General features: G+C 42.0%; 1 protein-coding gene across 1 annotated transcript; it reads right to left on the reverse strand.

Annotated features, from left to right (window-relative positions):
* Positions 1 to 1305: 1305 nt before the first annotated feature.
* Positions 1306 to 14963, reverse strand: CMAS (cytidine monophosphate N-acetylneuraminic acid synthetase). The gene is given in 9 exon segments (XM_066183703.1): positions 1306 to 4557; positions 5314 to 5464; positions 6961 to 7132; positions 7817 to 7911; positions 8766 to 8899; positions 11524 to 11679; positions 11893 to 12035; positions 14687 to 14924; positions 14927 to 14963. Coding segments are annotated over 9 exon segments (1401 nt in total). The 3' UTR covers positions 1306 to 4282.
* Between the last annotated feature and the right edge of the window lie 1296 nt (positions 14964 to 16259).

Here is a 16259-nt window from a genome sequence, read left to right on the forward strand (position 1 = left end):
GCTCACTGTGTCAGCGCTACACACTGACGTGGAATGAACCACTAACACATATGGTGAAATAAAATTAAACTCCTGTTGCGTATTTCCTACACAAGAAATAGGACGAAGAACACAAGGTTCAGAACCAGAATTGTATCATGTGTCAGACTCGTGAAACACGTGGCGAAAGCCTGTTTTAAGTGTTCAGAGGTTTGTTAAATGTCTGTAAACCATGTCCAACTTTGGAAATCCATGAGTTGCAAATGTGCTGAGGCCACAGAAAAACTGGAAAGCACCACCCAATACAACATGGTAAATTTATATTCCTCAGGCACCTGATTTTGGTCACTGCTAGCTTCTTCAGTGGTCTTCCCATGGCTTTCTGTCCTTAATTTTACAGATATTTTAACACAACTCCCTTCAGTCCAAAGTGAAAAATCCTTCTTCCAAAGTGAAGAATTCTGATTTGGCTACTGCTACCACTGAACCTGATTCCTTTCTTCCATCACCCATTTTATCCTCTCACAAACCTTTGGAATGCTACAGCCTTTTCAACACAAACTAAACAAAACATGCAGTATTCAAGATACACACAAACTACTGAATTATACAGTGGATTATTTATTTTTATCGTATTTGCTATATATTCTTTTTCTAATAATTCCTGCCTTTTCAACTGCTAGCACACACTTCAAACCACTAGATACTTTTCTGAATTATAACTGCTCTGTGAAAATGGATATTTTAATACATATGATATTAGGATTATTTTTCAGTTAAGCTCATGTTTTTTTATATATATCTCCTCAGTTTCACCAGCCCCACTCTTTACTAACCCGATTGGTATTTTGGTATCATTACCTTCACATTGCTCACTGCTCCTTCTCTTTCATGCTTCCCCCAGAGCAGGGGGAATGCTCTGTCAAACCAGAGCCACATCCAAAAACATATCTAGAATCAGAAATGGGGATAGGCCAACCTGTCCCAGAACAAGAGAAACAAACCCACCATCCAAAGATTTTTCAGACAAGTGTATTGCTGATAAGTTTTTCTAACCCATTTATGCATCAGGTTCACACATAATGGTGCTTTTCTTCTGTACAGCATTACTGCTCTTGTAATGGTAACAATTAGGATGATTGGTCCTGCTGGGTGGAACTAGACTCATTTAGATTTGTTTCTGGGAAAAGTAAATCGTGTTTTAAGACCACACTAACAGAAAAAAAAAAAATTAAACCCAAAAACCCTCCCCCACACGGGCTCTGGCAAAGTAGTTATCTAAAATGTGTGCTCAGGGTTTAAAAGCCCTAAAACCTTGAAAGCAGACAGTATTAAAACATATCTCTGACTTCAAAAGGCTGTGATATATTTGATTCATATTGATTTGAAATGACTTAAGGTCAGAACTTGTTACATCATCGAACAGGAACTGGAGAGGAAGATAAATTGAATAGAAGAGCAGATAAAAATAAATAAATGGAGTCAGAAGTAGGTGAAGGTGTGTCTGTGATTACTCTGGGCATTAAATCTGTCCACCTTCGTCATCATAAATCATTTGTGTGGTGCATGAACTTGGGAGTGTATGATTTGCAGTACAGAAACTCACCACAAGGCAGCCCATAACCATTCTCTGCTTAAAAGACTAGAGAAAGCTGTTTATTTAAAATTTGAGGTAATCAGCAATTTTTTCATAATAGCTAATTACAAATATTTACACAATTTTCCTTTTTTTCCATTTAGCATAATCATGACAGAACAGCCCACATTACCTAAGATCTTCTTTGGAATATCCTAGGTTAATTAAAGCAAAAAAACCCCCAAGTGCTCAACATGGCCAAAAGATGATCTCAAAATTAGCGTAGAACAACAAAACTGACCACTGAAAACTACTCTGAATGAGTAATGCCCCTCTAATCAAAGGCAGTTGTGATTCACACGTACTGGAACAGGACTTGGAAAAATATTCTACACATTCAAACCTTTCCTGGGACTTGGGATTTCATCTCTAAGGTGACAGTTACTCTCACTGTCTCTGCCTCTATGACTCCCTAAATCCTTCATGTGATTGAGGCTCTTCTATAAAATCAAGAGAAGTAATTAAGGCATCCCTCTTCCTACTCTGTAATTAGGCTTTCCACTACAGAGTGGGCAATACAAATCTGAACCTTCCAGGCAGCAGATCCTGCACATCTCGTATCTTTTTTTGGTAAACGGTCTCTAGAGCTCTTTTTATCCTTCATATTCTTCCCAATATAAGATTATGCCATGTTCTTCTAAACAAGAATTCATCAAAGTGAAAACATTGATGTCCAAAATACAGCTCTCCTCTTGTCGAAGTCCATGGGATTTATCCAGCACAGAACCCTAAAATGTGACTGAAAGGAGTGTGTTAGTTTGGAAAGACAGGTGTCTGCCAGGGAAAAGCTGGAGCTTCCCTTGGAATGGAGAATGTAAACCTCCTCCCTATGAATAACTATAATTTTGAAATTAAGGGGGCTTTCAGGCAAAGATATGGGAATAAGAATAACAGTTCTTTACTAGGGATATTAAAAATGTAGTGGTACAAAAAAGCAAATTAACAAAAAAAAAGAAAAAAAAAAAGAAGAAAAAAACCACTGATGGAGTCAGAACACAACCTGACACCCTGTTGGTCAGGGTGTTGGTAGCAGTCCAACTAAGTCCTCCTGGAGTGACAGATGTGGTTCTGTTGGAGTAGAGATGATCCTGTAGAAGGGTCCAGTGATGGCAAGATGGGCCCAGTCTTCCTCTGGAATCCAGTGGAAAGCAGGCTGTCCTGTGGTTCTGAATCTCAGGTTTTATCCTGGTAGGAATGCTCGGCTCCTCCCAGTGGGTGGAGCATCTCACAATGGGATGATGTAATTTTATCAGTCATGCAGTGAGCCTTAATGGCCCATTAACAACAGATATCCCCTGGAGGGAGGATGGGTCATGGAAGAGATAAGGAACATTGCTCCACCTGGTTTTAACAGCTGGCTGATTAACAGAAAGACACCTGTCCCCTCCGCCCCAGAGTTATGAGACAAAAAAACACCTCTTCAACCAGTTTCAACAGGTGGGAATAGAATACATCTTGCACTGCAACCCAAGACAGGAGTCACTTAAACCTATGTGACTTAGAGCTGACTAGTACAGTAAACAATTTATCTGTTAACAGTAGATAGGCAGTAAATAATTCAGTTCAATATTTTGCTTTGTGAAAGGAAGTAAACACAAAATTTATCAGAGGCCAATATACCAGGTGATACACTGGGAGTATAGCTATTTATACAATATTTAGCAGAGAAACAAAAGAAAAAGACAAGCCATTATCATTTACCTCATTTGTAACTGCCTGTGTACCATGAGTATTTTTATTTTTTAGCATAACCCAAACCAGAACTCGACTCTGATATATACTATTGTATTTGTAATGTACAATACAAATCCTATTTTCAATAAATACAAGCATATAAACCAGATTTAAGATGCTAAAAGTAGTCTGTGTATGTATTTTATATAAACCCACAGCAACTACGCTTTGGTGTTTTTGTTTTTTTTTTTTTTTTAAGCAGCAGCTACTTTTCTATACAATAATCTTAAAGACTTTTTTTTGGCTTTAACTCATTTGAGGATGAAATAAAGTCTTCAGAAAAAGAAACTGAGTTTCTGCAAAGATCTCAAAGACGATGGGAAATTTAACTCCAAAATTGGCAAAATATTAATTTAAGCCCTTTCAATAACCCCCAAATAAATAGATTCCAAGAGGCACAATTCCATAAGCAATTTAATTATTTATGAGCTTAAAACTGAACACATGCTAAAGTGCCACCTGACCTCTCCAGCATACGTTAAAACTCTTCCTTGCTAAGGACAAAGCCTGTAAAATGAAATCACACAACCACACCACCATGCATTTGATAAAAGAAATGCAAACCACAGGAGCAAAACTGACAGAAGTTTAGGGGTTCTTAAGCCTGAATTACAAATCTTCAAGTCATGCAAAATCATTGATCCCTGAAAACATTCAGATTATGAAATAAAGATGCATCATTCCTGTAGGAGAGGTGTGATGATTAAGAGTAGATTTAGAGGGAACTCTCTTTTGTAGCACTCCTCCCATTGCACTTAAATAGCTTTTAAAATCATCATGGATATGATCATATTTTCAGCATATAATCATGAATATGGGACCTGGAATTAGAGGGAGACACTCTTAACTCTACTGTGCTGTAAAATTTGAGAAGTAAGCATTCCTTAGGGATATGGATGTACTGAGGAAGAAAAGCAGGATTGACCAATGGCGTTATTCTTTTTCCATCAGTTCCTTATTTCCTTTCATGCTGTTCTCATTTCTCCCCATTTGTTTCCTTGCTGAGCTGATTTCTTTCAGTTGCTTCCTCGCAGAGTTCACTTTCTCTAAGAGCAGGAATATGTGTTCTGCAAACTCCCTCACAGCTCCACAGCCACCTCTGCTCTTACAGATGTAACCAGCAGCCTTCTGAGCAGCAGCACAGGCATCAGCAGGCACACCACTCATGCCTGCCTGCTTCAGGCACTCCACATCAGACTCCTCATTTCCTAGGGAGGAAGATGACAGGCAAGGCCAAATATCACAGAAGGGAAAGAATCAGTATTTTTCTCAGTGTTTTTCTGTGTACTCATTGATCTGATTTTTGAAATTTGTGGTGGTTTTTTTTGGTCACAATGTTCACCTCAGCAGCTCAACAGCACTTTGTACATGCAAGTCAGTTGTTAGAAAATCTTGGTGATCCATGCAACTGCTGATCACACTTCACAATCTTTAGGCAAGAGAATGGTACTTTTAAAGAGCAGTAAAATTATGTGAGCAGCTGAATAAGCATTGGCAGGACTCCACACTTAACCTGTCACTGAAATACAGTTCAGCACAGAACCACATGGCTTTCAGCTCTAATTCTGTCCATTTCTGATTACCATTTCAGAACATAATCTACAGAATATCCCTTTGAAATGAACTAGAATCAGTTCAAAATTGTCAGCTCTAAGGGTATGCTTATCAACATTTTGATATCAAAATGTTTCCTAAAAACAGTTTTCCTATATCCTACTGGAAAAACAGTGAAGACTTCCCTTACCAAATTGCACAGATTAATCAATGTCTGTAACATTTAGTTTGTACCCTAACAGGCCTTTAAGATACCTGCTTTTGGTCATTGTGTGCTGCAATGTGCACAGCAATCCCATTAAATTCAGTGTATTTACAAAGAGAAAGGTGGTTTGAAGCTCAGCAGCAGTACAAAGATTCTATTTGTCTATAGAATTTAAATTAAATAAACCAGAAGAAAAGGAACTGACCTAAGTAAGCCACCTCTTTCCAGCTCAAACCCATGTCTTCCTGCCAATCCTTCAGAACCTGTAGTTTATTTGTTACGTTGTCTTTTGCTACACATCCCAGCTGCATGGCTGACAGTGTTTTTGAACAATCTCTGTCAGAGATGAGTCGAACCTATCAAAATAAAATTAAAGTAAGTTCTACATCCAAAGAAATACAACATATAAGTTGATTTACTATTGCAGACAAAGAGCAGTTTTGCTTGTAGAAGCTCTCTCAGGTACCAGAAAACATTGAATGATTGATTTTCAAAACTCAGAGCAGAAGTGATTAGCATCCAAAACCACACAGAGTCTTGAGGTTCCTTTAGAAAAGTGAAATAACTTTCTGCAGCCCTCCCTGATGCTCAAAAATCATTTACATTTGTCTTTTTAAATGCAACATGTACTAAATAACATACTAAATATCACAGTATGGTGGCATAGTGATTATCTAGTGCAGTATGATCTAGTTAAATCACAGTGTGGAATGAGAGAATTCCCAAGAAAGATTTCTGAAATATTTGCCAAAGTAGAACAGGAAGTTTTTTCCTTGGCCTCCCTACTGAATAACGTAACTTTATACCAGCATTTCAGAGCATCAAGCCAACACCACAAAGATTGAGGCAGCACAGCACATTTATCTCTGGAAGTCCATTCCAAATTCAAAGTTTCAGGAACGATGCACAAGGTAAGCTAAATCCAGAAGATAATTGCAGCAGGGTTTTTTAGAAATATCAGATGCAAATCCTTCAGGTTTTCTGTTGAAGATGTAGACAAGCTTATCTTCCCTAACTGCTTTTAAATACAAACAAATGCTTGGCACTGATTTTAAGTACAGAATGAAGAGAAGTGGAGCACAAGGCAGGATTGTTTCAGCAACATATACTAGGAATAAATGAAGTGCAGCACAGACCTAGAGGTTTTTAATGAAACATTCCAAGTCAAAGAAGGTATGGAAATGGGCTTCCACAGGCAACAAAACCGTGATTACAAGCTTCCTACCCCTCTGGTATCCCAGAAAATGAAGCTGAGGGACTGCTGAAAAAACATCTACTCCATTTCACAGGAGAGGGCTCTGGGGTGACTTAAGTGCAGCCTTCCAGTACCTGAAGGGAGCCCACAGGAAAGATGGAGACTCTTGACAAGGGCCTGGAGCGACAGGACAAGGGGCAATGGCTTCACACTGAGAGAGGGCAGGTTTAAATTGGATATGAGGAAGAAATTGCTCCCTGTGAGGGTGGTGAGGCCCTGGCACAGGCTGCCCCGAGGAGCTGTGGCTGCCCCATCCCTGGAAGTGTTCCAGGCCAGGTTGGATGGCGCTCTGAACAACCTGGGATAGTGGAAGGTGGGATTGGAACAAGATGATTTTTAAGGCCAGCCCAGGCCATTCTATGATTCTGTGAAATGGAGAAAGATGCTGTAATTACTGTGATTGAGAACTTTCTCAAAACACTTATTTTCCTGTGAGTGCTCTGAGGATAAATTTGTCACAACCAGTATATTATGCTGCTTGATCACAAGTACTGTGAAAAAGCTTCAACTTCTATGCTGCAAGAATATAATTTTTTAGAGTCTTTAACGTGCAGGTTACATGAGATATGAAGGCTCACTCTTCAGAACAGCACTTACCTGGATTCCTCTTTTCTTTAACAGATCAAGGCCAACAATATCTCTGTAATCATAGGAGACCATTTCCTTGTGATCTTCTGTCACGTAAATGCGACCATTGGTCAGGCATCCATCAATACTGCAAACCAAGAGCTTCACCTCTTTTAGTGGCTCTTTGCCAAAATATCCAAAGCTGGACAAAGAAATTATCTTTTTAGGATGGGAGTTTTTGCACACTCCAAAATCCCAAATATTTCCCATACAACTGTAACCTTCAGAAAGAAGAATCAGCTTTGAAATTCTTCTTTTCTAATGTTTTTTCTCATCATCACCGCCACTCTCCAACTATATTGTCCCTCTTCAAAGAGGCAAACAGAACCATCCAAAAACCAGCTCATTTATGTCATCCATTTAAAAATTAGGATGAAAAAGTAAGAAGAAAATATACTCCATTCCCACCCGTTATTTCCTTAGAGCAGCTGCAAAGAAAAGATGGCTGGTGAGGTGGAATCAGCTCATGCCCTCTCCACAAACACTCCTATTCCTGGGCATCAGTTATAGTGGTCTGGAGCATGGAAGTCTGGGGCATCTCAGCTGGGAAAGCCAGAGATGATGCTAACACATTGCTGAGGTACAGTGGGGCTTACATTCTTCACCAAGCTGAGCTTTAAGGAAAAAACCAAACTACCAAAACCCCACCATGTAGCAAAGGCAATTCAGTCGATGTCAACAGAGACAGGAAAAAATGCTGGGCAGAAATAAAGCTGCCCAATTATCTCTGATCTCCATTGCTTACGTTCCATACATTATGAATTCACATGACCACACTCTGAAACAAGCAGCATCCAAGAAATAAGGGAATAAGAAGTGCTTTTACCTCAACACTCTCTGCTCTGCAATAGGCCAGTCAATGTCTATGTCAATATCCACACTGTGCTCTGCACGCATTTCATAGTAGGCCATTTTACCACCCTGAAGGAAATGAAACACACTCAAATACTCTGCTTGGGTCAACACAAACACAAAACTCTACAATTTAGCACCATGTAATGAAAGCCAAGTGCCTGGTTACACAGTGGCCACCATGGCTTATATAAAAGTGAAGCATCAATTATGCTTTTGCCAGTGACACAGAACCATTTGAAGGAACCCTCTGCAGGGTTAATAACTATTTCCATTTTTCAACTACAGAAACTGTGCAAGATGTTATCCATTATATCAATTACATCACACTAATTTCAATAGATATTTAATTGGCAAAATAGTAATACCTTCAGCATTTGCTTAGGAAGACTATGATTATTGTTTGCTTACTGTTACTTAATTTCCAATGGAAAAATATCTACCACACCCCAGTGCTATGGTGCATCACTACATTGGGATGTAAACATCAGGAAAAGGCTGTCAGTTCCAGTACAAAATTGGCATAAGATTAAACTGGCTGAAAATAGAGATTTACAGATTATGACAAGGCTCTGACACTTCATGAAATTCAGTTTCACACCCTTAGTGGCACTAAAATGAATTCTAAGATACACTGGTGACCTCATGCAAAACTCAACTCAGTATTGTATTGGTTTAGGGTTATAGCTATATAATACACTTATTTGCATAAATTCATTTGCTGTGGAGGATGCTGTAACGAACTGCTTAAGCTATAACTAGCCCTGCTAAGTTACAAATAATTAGCAAACTGTTCTGAGGTCAGAGGGCTGTTATTTCACACTGACTGCATCAGAAATCAAAAGTGAGTTTTGAATTCAAAGCCCTCTACAGCAAGAGTAGATGTATTATTCTGAAGAGCATGAAAAACCAGAAGCACTAACCTGCAAGTAACCTTTTTCAATCAGATGTCTCTTGGCAAAATAAAATGAGCCATTTTCATAGAGCTCCCCAGGCCAGTCTTGCCTCCGGTATCGCTTTGCTGGATTCAGGTTTTGGGGTTCTGTCATCTTGTTTTCTGTTAACAGAGAAAAAAAAAAAAAGACAAAATAAGCTTTACAAAATTCCTGTTCAGAGTGACTTAACTTTCTAAATAACTTGCTGTTGAAAAATTAGGGTATAAGTCAGTCACCAACTTCTCTCATTATTGCCTCTTGTTGCTTAAATTTATGAAGAATCACACACTGGTTTGGCTTAGAAGGGACCTTAAAAATGATCCAGTTCCAACCCCTTGCCATGGGCAGGGACACCTTTCACTATCCCAGGTTGCTCAGAGCCCCATCCAACCTGGCCTGGAACACTTCCAGGGATGCAGAATCCACAGCTTCTCTGGGGATTCACTGAATTGCTTCTCTTTCTTGGAACTGTGGATAAACTGGAGGACTACTCTGTATGCCTAGCAGTGGAATAGGAATTCTTCCATTACCACTTTAGAAAATAACCCCAAACCAAATAAACAAAACCAACAAAAACCCAGGAAGTTATTTGCTTCAAAACTGGTTCCGACAAGGAGTAGGAAGGACATTCTTCCAGACTGTCCTTGCCTATGTGAAAGAAATACTCTTCCTGTACTCCAACTTCTAGTGCACACGGGAATGCCTGAATGCACTCTGATACCTGAAAGGACCAGCCTGAAATTTGGAAGGTGAAAAAAGAGCATATGTGAATAATTTTTGCCTGTGAAAATATCTTGGCACTTCCCCAAAATACATCCTATTTAAGGATATGCGTTAACTCTTCATAAGTAGTTTAATCAGCATGCACAAGTAAACAGCTGTCTGCACAAACACCATCCCAAAAGATCCCATATTATTACCAATGACTATTTGAATGTATTATTACCAATGCAGCAGAAACCGAATCAGGGACCAGAGACTTTTGTCCTTAAGTCCCTTCAATCCAGATGCATAAAGCAGCTAAAATTCACCAGATCTCATGATCCAGTAACCATGAGAAAGTTAGAGGGCATTCTCAAACACCCAAAACATCCTGAGGCTTTAGCAGATATACACATAGCTTGTGTTTCATAACCAACTAAAGCTTTGTGTTCACTGAAGTGAACACTTCCAGTCAGAGAGAGACACCTTTCTCTTTCAGAGTCTATCAATATTAAACCTTAATGCAGAAGGAGCAATGGAATCACGCAGAAAAAAAACAAAAAAACCCCATGAAATTCTTTCAGCATAACCAGTACTCTAAAACTGTATGGAAAAATAAAAAGAGGAAAAACTATTGTATAATGCTGCTGTGAATCACTGTCACCTGAAACACGCCCGAAAGGCCATTTGCATTTGTCCTTAAGCTGCTCATGTTGGCACAATGTGTTTCCAGTTCTCCTCAGTCGTTGCAGCTGAATGGTTCCTTATCTCTAACCACATTAAAAAAGTTTGGATGTCATTTTATGCTGAAGAATTACTAGGTTTTTTAGGTAGGCCTCGAGGCTTTATTTAACAATCTGCCTATGGCACACAACTGCTTCAGGATGCCACACCTCCACGTGAGGTTTATTCTTTCACATTTGCCCCTTCCAGCATCTCAAGATGTGCATGTGGCTTCCTAAACTGCAATCCACAGAATCCTGAAATTGCCACCCATGCTTTTGATACTCCTCTTATACTGCACAAATAAAGAGTCACTTATTTCTCTTCTTATGAGGAACAATGACAACGTTCAAGTGTTTATTCTAAACAAAGGCTTAACTTTTATTCCAACTTATCTCTCAGATCAAGCCTCATTTATTGCATATGCTCTTTTACAGCATGATGCCTTCTAAACTCACAAAAAAAAATTGATCTGAAGCAATTTATTTCTCAACAGAATACATGTAATGCCTGAGTACCTCTCCTTCAAAAAAACCCCCCCAAAACCACAACCCAAAACTCCAGTGTGAGAATACCTGAAATAACCATTTTTAAAAAATGAAAAAAAATTCTGCTTTAACCACAAAAACAAAGTCAACACACATAATGTGTAGAACAGCTCTTTGTACCAGGACAAAAGGTGCTTTATAGCTAAACCAAGGTACAATCTTTATTTGTAAAATTTCAGTCTTTGATCATCTTAGCCACTGTAGCTGAGAGGCATATTTTTTCTGGAAAAAAACAGTCACATTCTTCTGGATAAGCTAACCAACCTGAGTTCAGCCCTCGTGACTCAAAAGGGATTTTGCAACGTGACATAAGTCAGCAGCCAAACTATCAGGATGAAACAAAGCCTAAGTCTCCAGGCCAAGAGATTGCCATCCCATCCTCACCAAGATTTTATCTCACATTACTGGTCATTTGCTAGCTACTGCATAGCAAGAACAAACAGTTTTCTAGTTAGGACCTCAGTGTCATGTCTGAATACACACGAATACCCACTAGGAAGAAGTTAACATATAAGGGTTTTTTTAAACTGTATCTTCAGCCTAGAAAAGCTAATATAATTTTGATTTCTACAAAACAGTTAAAGAAAGGCGGAGCAATGCTCAGTAATATCAAGACACCAGTGCTTGGAAGGAATTTCTAAGCCATCTCAAATCTCTCAGAGAGAACTCGGGCCATGCCTCAGACATCGCTTCCTAAAATAGCATAGGTATGAAAAGCAAGAATTTGAGGAAAAAAAATAAGTTAACTGTAACCAGATACATCTAAATATTACCTCCTTTCTTTACCTCACTCCATCTGAATTGATGCCGCCTCACAACAGAGAAGACAGAATCAAACCCCTCCTTCTGGATCATATCTGCCACTTTTATAAGGTCACTGGGATGTAAACAGGGAGATGTTGCCTGAATATTTCCTACAATATCAACCTCTAAAGGAAAACAAAGAGACATTTATGAAACAATTCATGTGTTTAGTAACACAACTGCAAAGTGTGGTATAAGTAGGTACCACACAACAACAACAACGCAGAAACTTCCTAGCTTTTATTTATTCAATGCTTTACTTATTCTTCTAAATAATAAGTGCATCATCCCTCTGGGGCTACAATATAAAAGCTCAGTATATTTAATCCCTGATTTACCCTGGTGATGATTGAGAAACTCTGTGATGGCTTCTAGAGAAGTTGAGGAGTCTTGAGAGACTTCAGGGCTCCTGCGATGGACCTGAGCACCAAACTGCTTTGCAACCTTCTCGATCTCATCGTGGTCTGTGGAAACCCATATGCTGTTGGCAGATAGTGACAGAAATTAATGCAAAGAATTAATCCCACCATTGTTGACTTGCCTGTTGTTATTTAACCTGAAAAAAACCCCCAGCTTGTTTATGTCTATACTACACCTTGCAATGAATGGAACTAGTTCTTGTATTTGTGTTAATAAAACTATCCCAGTCAGTCCAACAAGCAGCTTTTAACAATGGGGATAAAACATGCACATTCAGCAGAGTGTAAAATCCGAATTCTGATTTGCATTCCAAGCAGGAAGCTTAAGCAACATAAAATTTAGAAGTGTTACCAGAAAACGCCAATGTCAGCACAAAGAATTTGTTAGGCATGTTAACAGATCAATGAATTGTGAATATGTTGGATGTGGCATTCAGAAGTATATATCAGTTTAGTTTATAACAAGTAAGACTGCCACAAAGTTAAAAGATTAGCTTATGCTGCAAGTATGTTAAAATGTGTTAATTTGGCTCCATACAAACCCAGAGAAGGAGCTGTTCAAGTTCCATATGTTTTGGCACAGAAAACTTCCAGTACTGGTAAAGCAAGATTGCAATCATTCAGGGAAAATAAACATTTACAAAAGGAAGGGCTAATTCTGAGTATCATGTGATGACAAACACTGCACAACTGTGAAGCCACTGCTGTCATTGTTGTGACAAAAAAGAATGAGAGGTGTAAAAACAAAAGCTATGAAATGTCACCCGTCCTCTCTCAGCAATGCTGGCATTCTCAATGCACTGTCCACAGCAAAAGGTGCTGCAGTTACATTTCTTCCCCCAAAGACATTGTGGGATCATCAGAAGAAAAATATGTGTGACAGCGACAGCAATGTTAAGTCACACCCATGAAAACAAACACACAAGAGGTGTTCTCCAGAAACTGCTTTGGGATGGTGAACTTAAATTCACACTCCCTATTCAACTACCACAGTTGTGTTGTGTAACAGGTACGCTGCACAGCTGTTCCAAAGGTGACCAGGCAAACCTGATGCATGTCCCCCTACCGCACCTGCCTCAAAGTCAGGCTGCACAACCCTGACTGGTTTCCTGTTGGGAAAATTCAGATGCCAAACAGAAACCACAGCAGGTCATTCAGCAATACAGATTCACAATCATTAAGAAATAATCAGTAACCTCAGTCAGAAGTGTTCTTGTCTGTTTCTTTATTAAAAATAAAACAGACTGCTGCATCCTCTACTTTTCAGATACAGCAAGGAAGGTTATCCAGGCTAAATAATGATGGAGCAGCTACGAGATACAGAGTGCTCTGGATCTGGGCTGGGCTACATTTCTACTTGACTTGCCCTGTGCATTATGCAGCAGGTTTGCACAGGGAACCTGCCCCTAAGTGTGCTACACACCCCTATGGCTTTAATTATCAGCAAATGTGTAGAAGATCCTCAGTCTTGCTCCTGCAGAAAAATCTGTAATGCTTCTATTCTCAACACCAACAACACACGTGTTTCTATCTAGCTCTAATTATTGCTACTGAAGTTTCAGGCACTTGGTCACAAACTGAGCTTTTCTTCTGTGTCAAATGGGCACACAAGCCTATTTCCTTCAACGCGACTTTGAGTGAGACTGCTTCTGATGTGCTGTGTCCAGCTGTAGGCTCCCTGGTACCAAAAAGGAAAACGGGAGCAAGCTCAGCAGGAGCCAGCACAATGACTGGGCCATACATATGCCAAAAGATGCTGAAAGAGACATCTCAGCAAGGAGGTGATTTCACTGCTGTCTTCACTGCTGGGCAGGTAGAGAGCAAATAAGGAAGATTTTTCTGGGTGAGTGTAGTGAAAGTACAGATGGGTTGTGGGGTCTCCATCCTTAGGAGATTCCAAGCTCAGTGCACGCTGTCCTGAGTACCCAGATGACCACAAACCAAAGTCATCCTGTGCTTCAGCAGTTCACAGAAGATCCTCTCCAGCCTGGCAGTCCCATTTAATGCAGATATCTTAATAAAGTAAATCCATCAATACATACTGGCAATCACGGGCTAGTGGCCACCCAACCACACATCAGAACAACTTTAATTTCAAATTACTGTGTTGTAAGAATCTAGTCCTTCATTCCTCTGCTGCCCACCCTCAGTAGGATGGGACAGCTGAGTTCTTGACGGGGTGCTTGCCTTGCCTGACCCGTAACCTGGTGCCACAGTAACTGCACCCCCTCGTCTTACGAGAGGATCAATCCTGCCCCACTGGCAGAGTCACAGCGGGGGTAGGCTGGAAGAGACCACAGCGGGTCATCTGCTCCCACCCTGCTCCAGCAGGGTCACCTGGAGCAGGTTGTATCCAGGCAGTTTCTGGGTATCTCCACCGAGGGAGACGCCACACCCTCTCAGGGCAGCCTGTTCCAGCAAAGAAGTTCTTCCTCATGTGGAACTTCCCAGGTGGAACTTCCCGGGCATTAGTTCCTGCCCAGCTCCTGACGTTTCTCCTGTTCCATTGCTGAGCCGCACGGAGCAGAGCCTGGTCCCTGCTCTGAGCCCTCCCTGCAGACACTGACAGTCATGCCTAAGACCCTCTTGACGAAGTGGCGGCTTCCCGCAATCCCTCCCTAGGCCAGGTCCCTCAGCACGTCCATCCCGAGCCAGAACCCGCCAAGGGAAGGGGAGGCGAAGGTGGGGTGAAGGGGAAGCAGCGCATGCGCACCTCTGGAAGACACCGGCGTCGATGGCGGCGCGCAGCACCCAGCCGATGAGCGGCACCCCCGCCAGCAGCTTGATGTTCTTCAGCGGGATGCCCTTGCTGCCGCCCCGCGCCAGCACGAGTGCGGCCAGGTGGGCCTGCGGCCGCCCCTCGCTCGCATCCATGGCCGTGTCTGTGCCTCTGTCCCTGTCCCCCTCCGCTCCTCTCCAGCCGCGCCCTGCCACGCTTACGGCTCGACCCCGGGGCATGCCGGGAAATGTAGTCCTGCGCTGCCCCGCATGCGTGTGGGGAGCGCGGCGGGGAGACGCTGAGGGGACCGCGAGGGACGCGCATTTGGGGGGCTTGAGGGGCGGGGGTGCGGTTCGGGTGATCATCCGCCCTTTAGGGAGGAGAGGGTGCTCTTTTGGCACAAGGTACCCCGCAGAGCCTTTGTGCCTGCTTTCATGGATGGATGGATGGATGGATGGATGGACGGATGGATGGATGGGTGAAAAATAAAACCCTTAAAGTACGACCTCTTAGTTAAGGTTGTGATCGTTCAAAGTTACTGTTCCAAGTTTACTGTCTTAATTGTTGAATATTGTTAAATAGGTTAAAGACTTGTTCACTTTTACCCCTTTTACCCCGATCCCTTACCCCCCATTCCATTCCCTGTACTCCTTTCTGTCAGTTTCCGTCGGGTCCCCTTCATGCTGCTCCCAGGAGAACTTGCGCATAAGCCCTGCGTAAATGAGAGATACCCAGTGCCGTCTAGACCCCAAAAGCAACGTGCCGGCATAAAACTGAGGACTGAAAACAACGACTCTGACCCGGCAAAACAGCGAGAAACCTCACACCACTAACTAGAGCCGACTTCAACAGCACTTGACCAGACTGACACCCCCAGACATGGAGCCAACAGTGTCTTCCCAGGGACTCTCTTGAGGACGGAAGCCCCAGCCCTGCCGGGCGGGAAAGCTGAACACATCCTCCTCTGTGTCGTCCATCGGGAGCAGCGGTGGTGTGCGAGACCCCTCGGGCCCCCACCTAGAAGTGACCTTAATAAAGGCCTTTAAAAAGGAGCTGGTCTCCTGGCCCATTTATTTCAGATGGATGGATGGATGGACAGACCTCTGCGGTGTGTGAGGGAATCTCATTAATGCATGTAAATGTCTCAAAGGGTGCCAAAAGGATGGTGCCAGACCCTTTCCAGTGACAGGATGAAGAGCACTGGCCATAAACTAAACAGAGAAAGCTCAGGAAGAGGAAGAATTTCTGTAGACTGAGGGTGGCAGAGCCCTGGAACAGCTGCCCAGGGAGGGCGTAGAGTCTCCGTCTCTGGAGACATTCCAACCCCACCTGGACACACTCTTGTGTCACCTGCTCCAGGTGACCCTGCCTGGGCAGGGGGTTGGACAGGGTGATCTCCAGAGGTCACCGTGACGATTTTGTGGTTCTGCAGCTCTTTGTGGATGTTAGTAAGATGTGGCTGCCATCCTGTGGGCACACAGGATATGGCTAAACGGGAGGGGCTCATCTGCGGAGCCCCGGGAGCTGAGTGCGCCTGCCCAAGCCCAGGCACCGTGCCGAGCAATTC

The sequence above is a fragment of the Chamaea fasciata genome, unplaced genomic scaffold (assembly GCF_029207755.1).
Source record: "Chamaea fasciata isolate MVZ Bird 193981 ecotype frontalis unplaced genomic scaffold, bChaFas1.0.hap1 SCAF_5, whole genome shotgun sequence".
In the NCBI taxonomy this organism is placed as follows: Eukaryota; Metazoa; Chordata; class Aves; order Passeriformes; family Sylviidae; genus Chamaea; species Chamaea fasciata.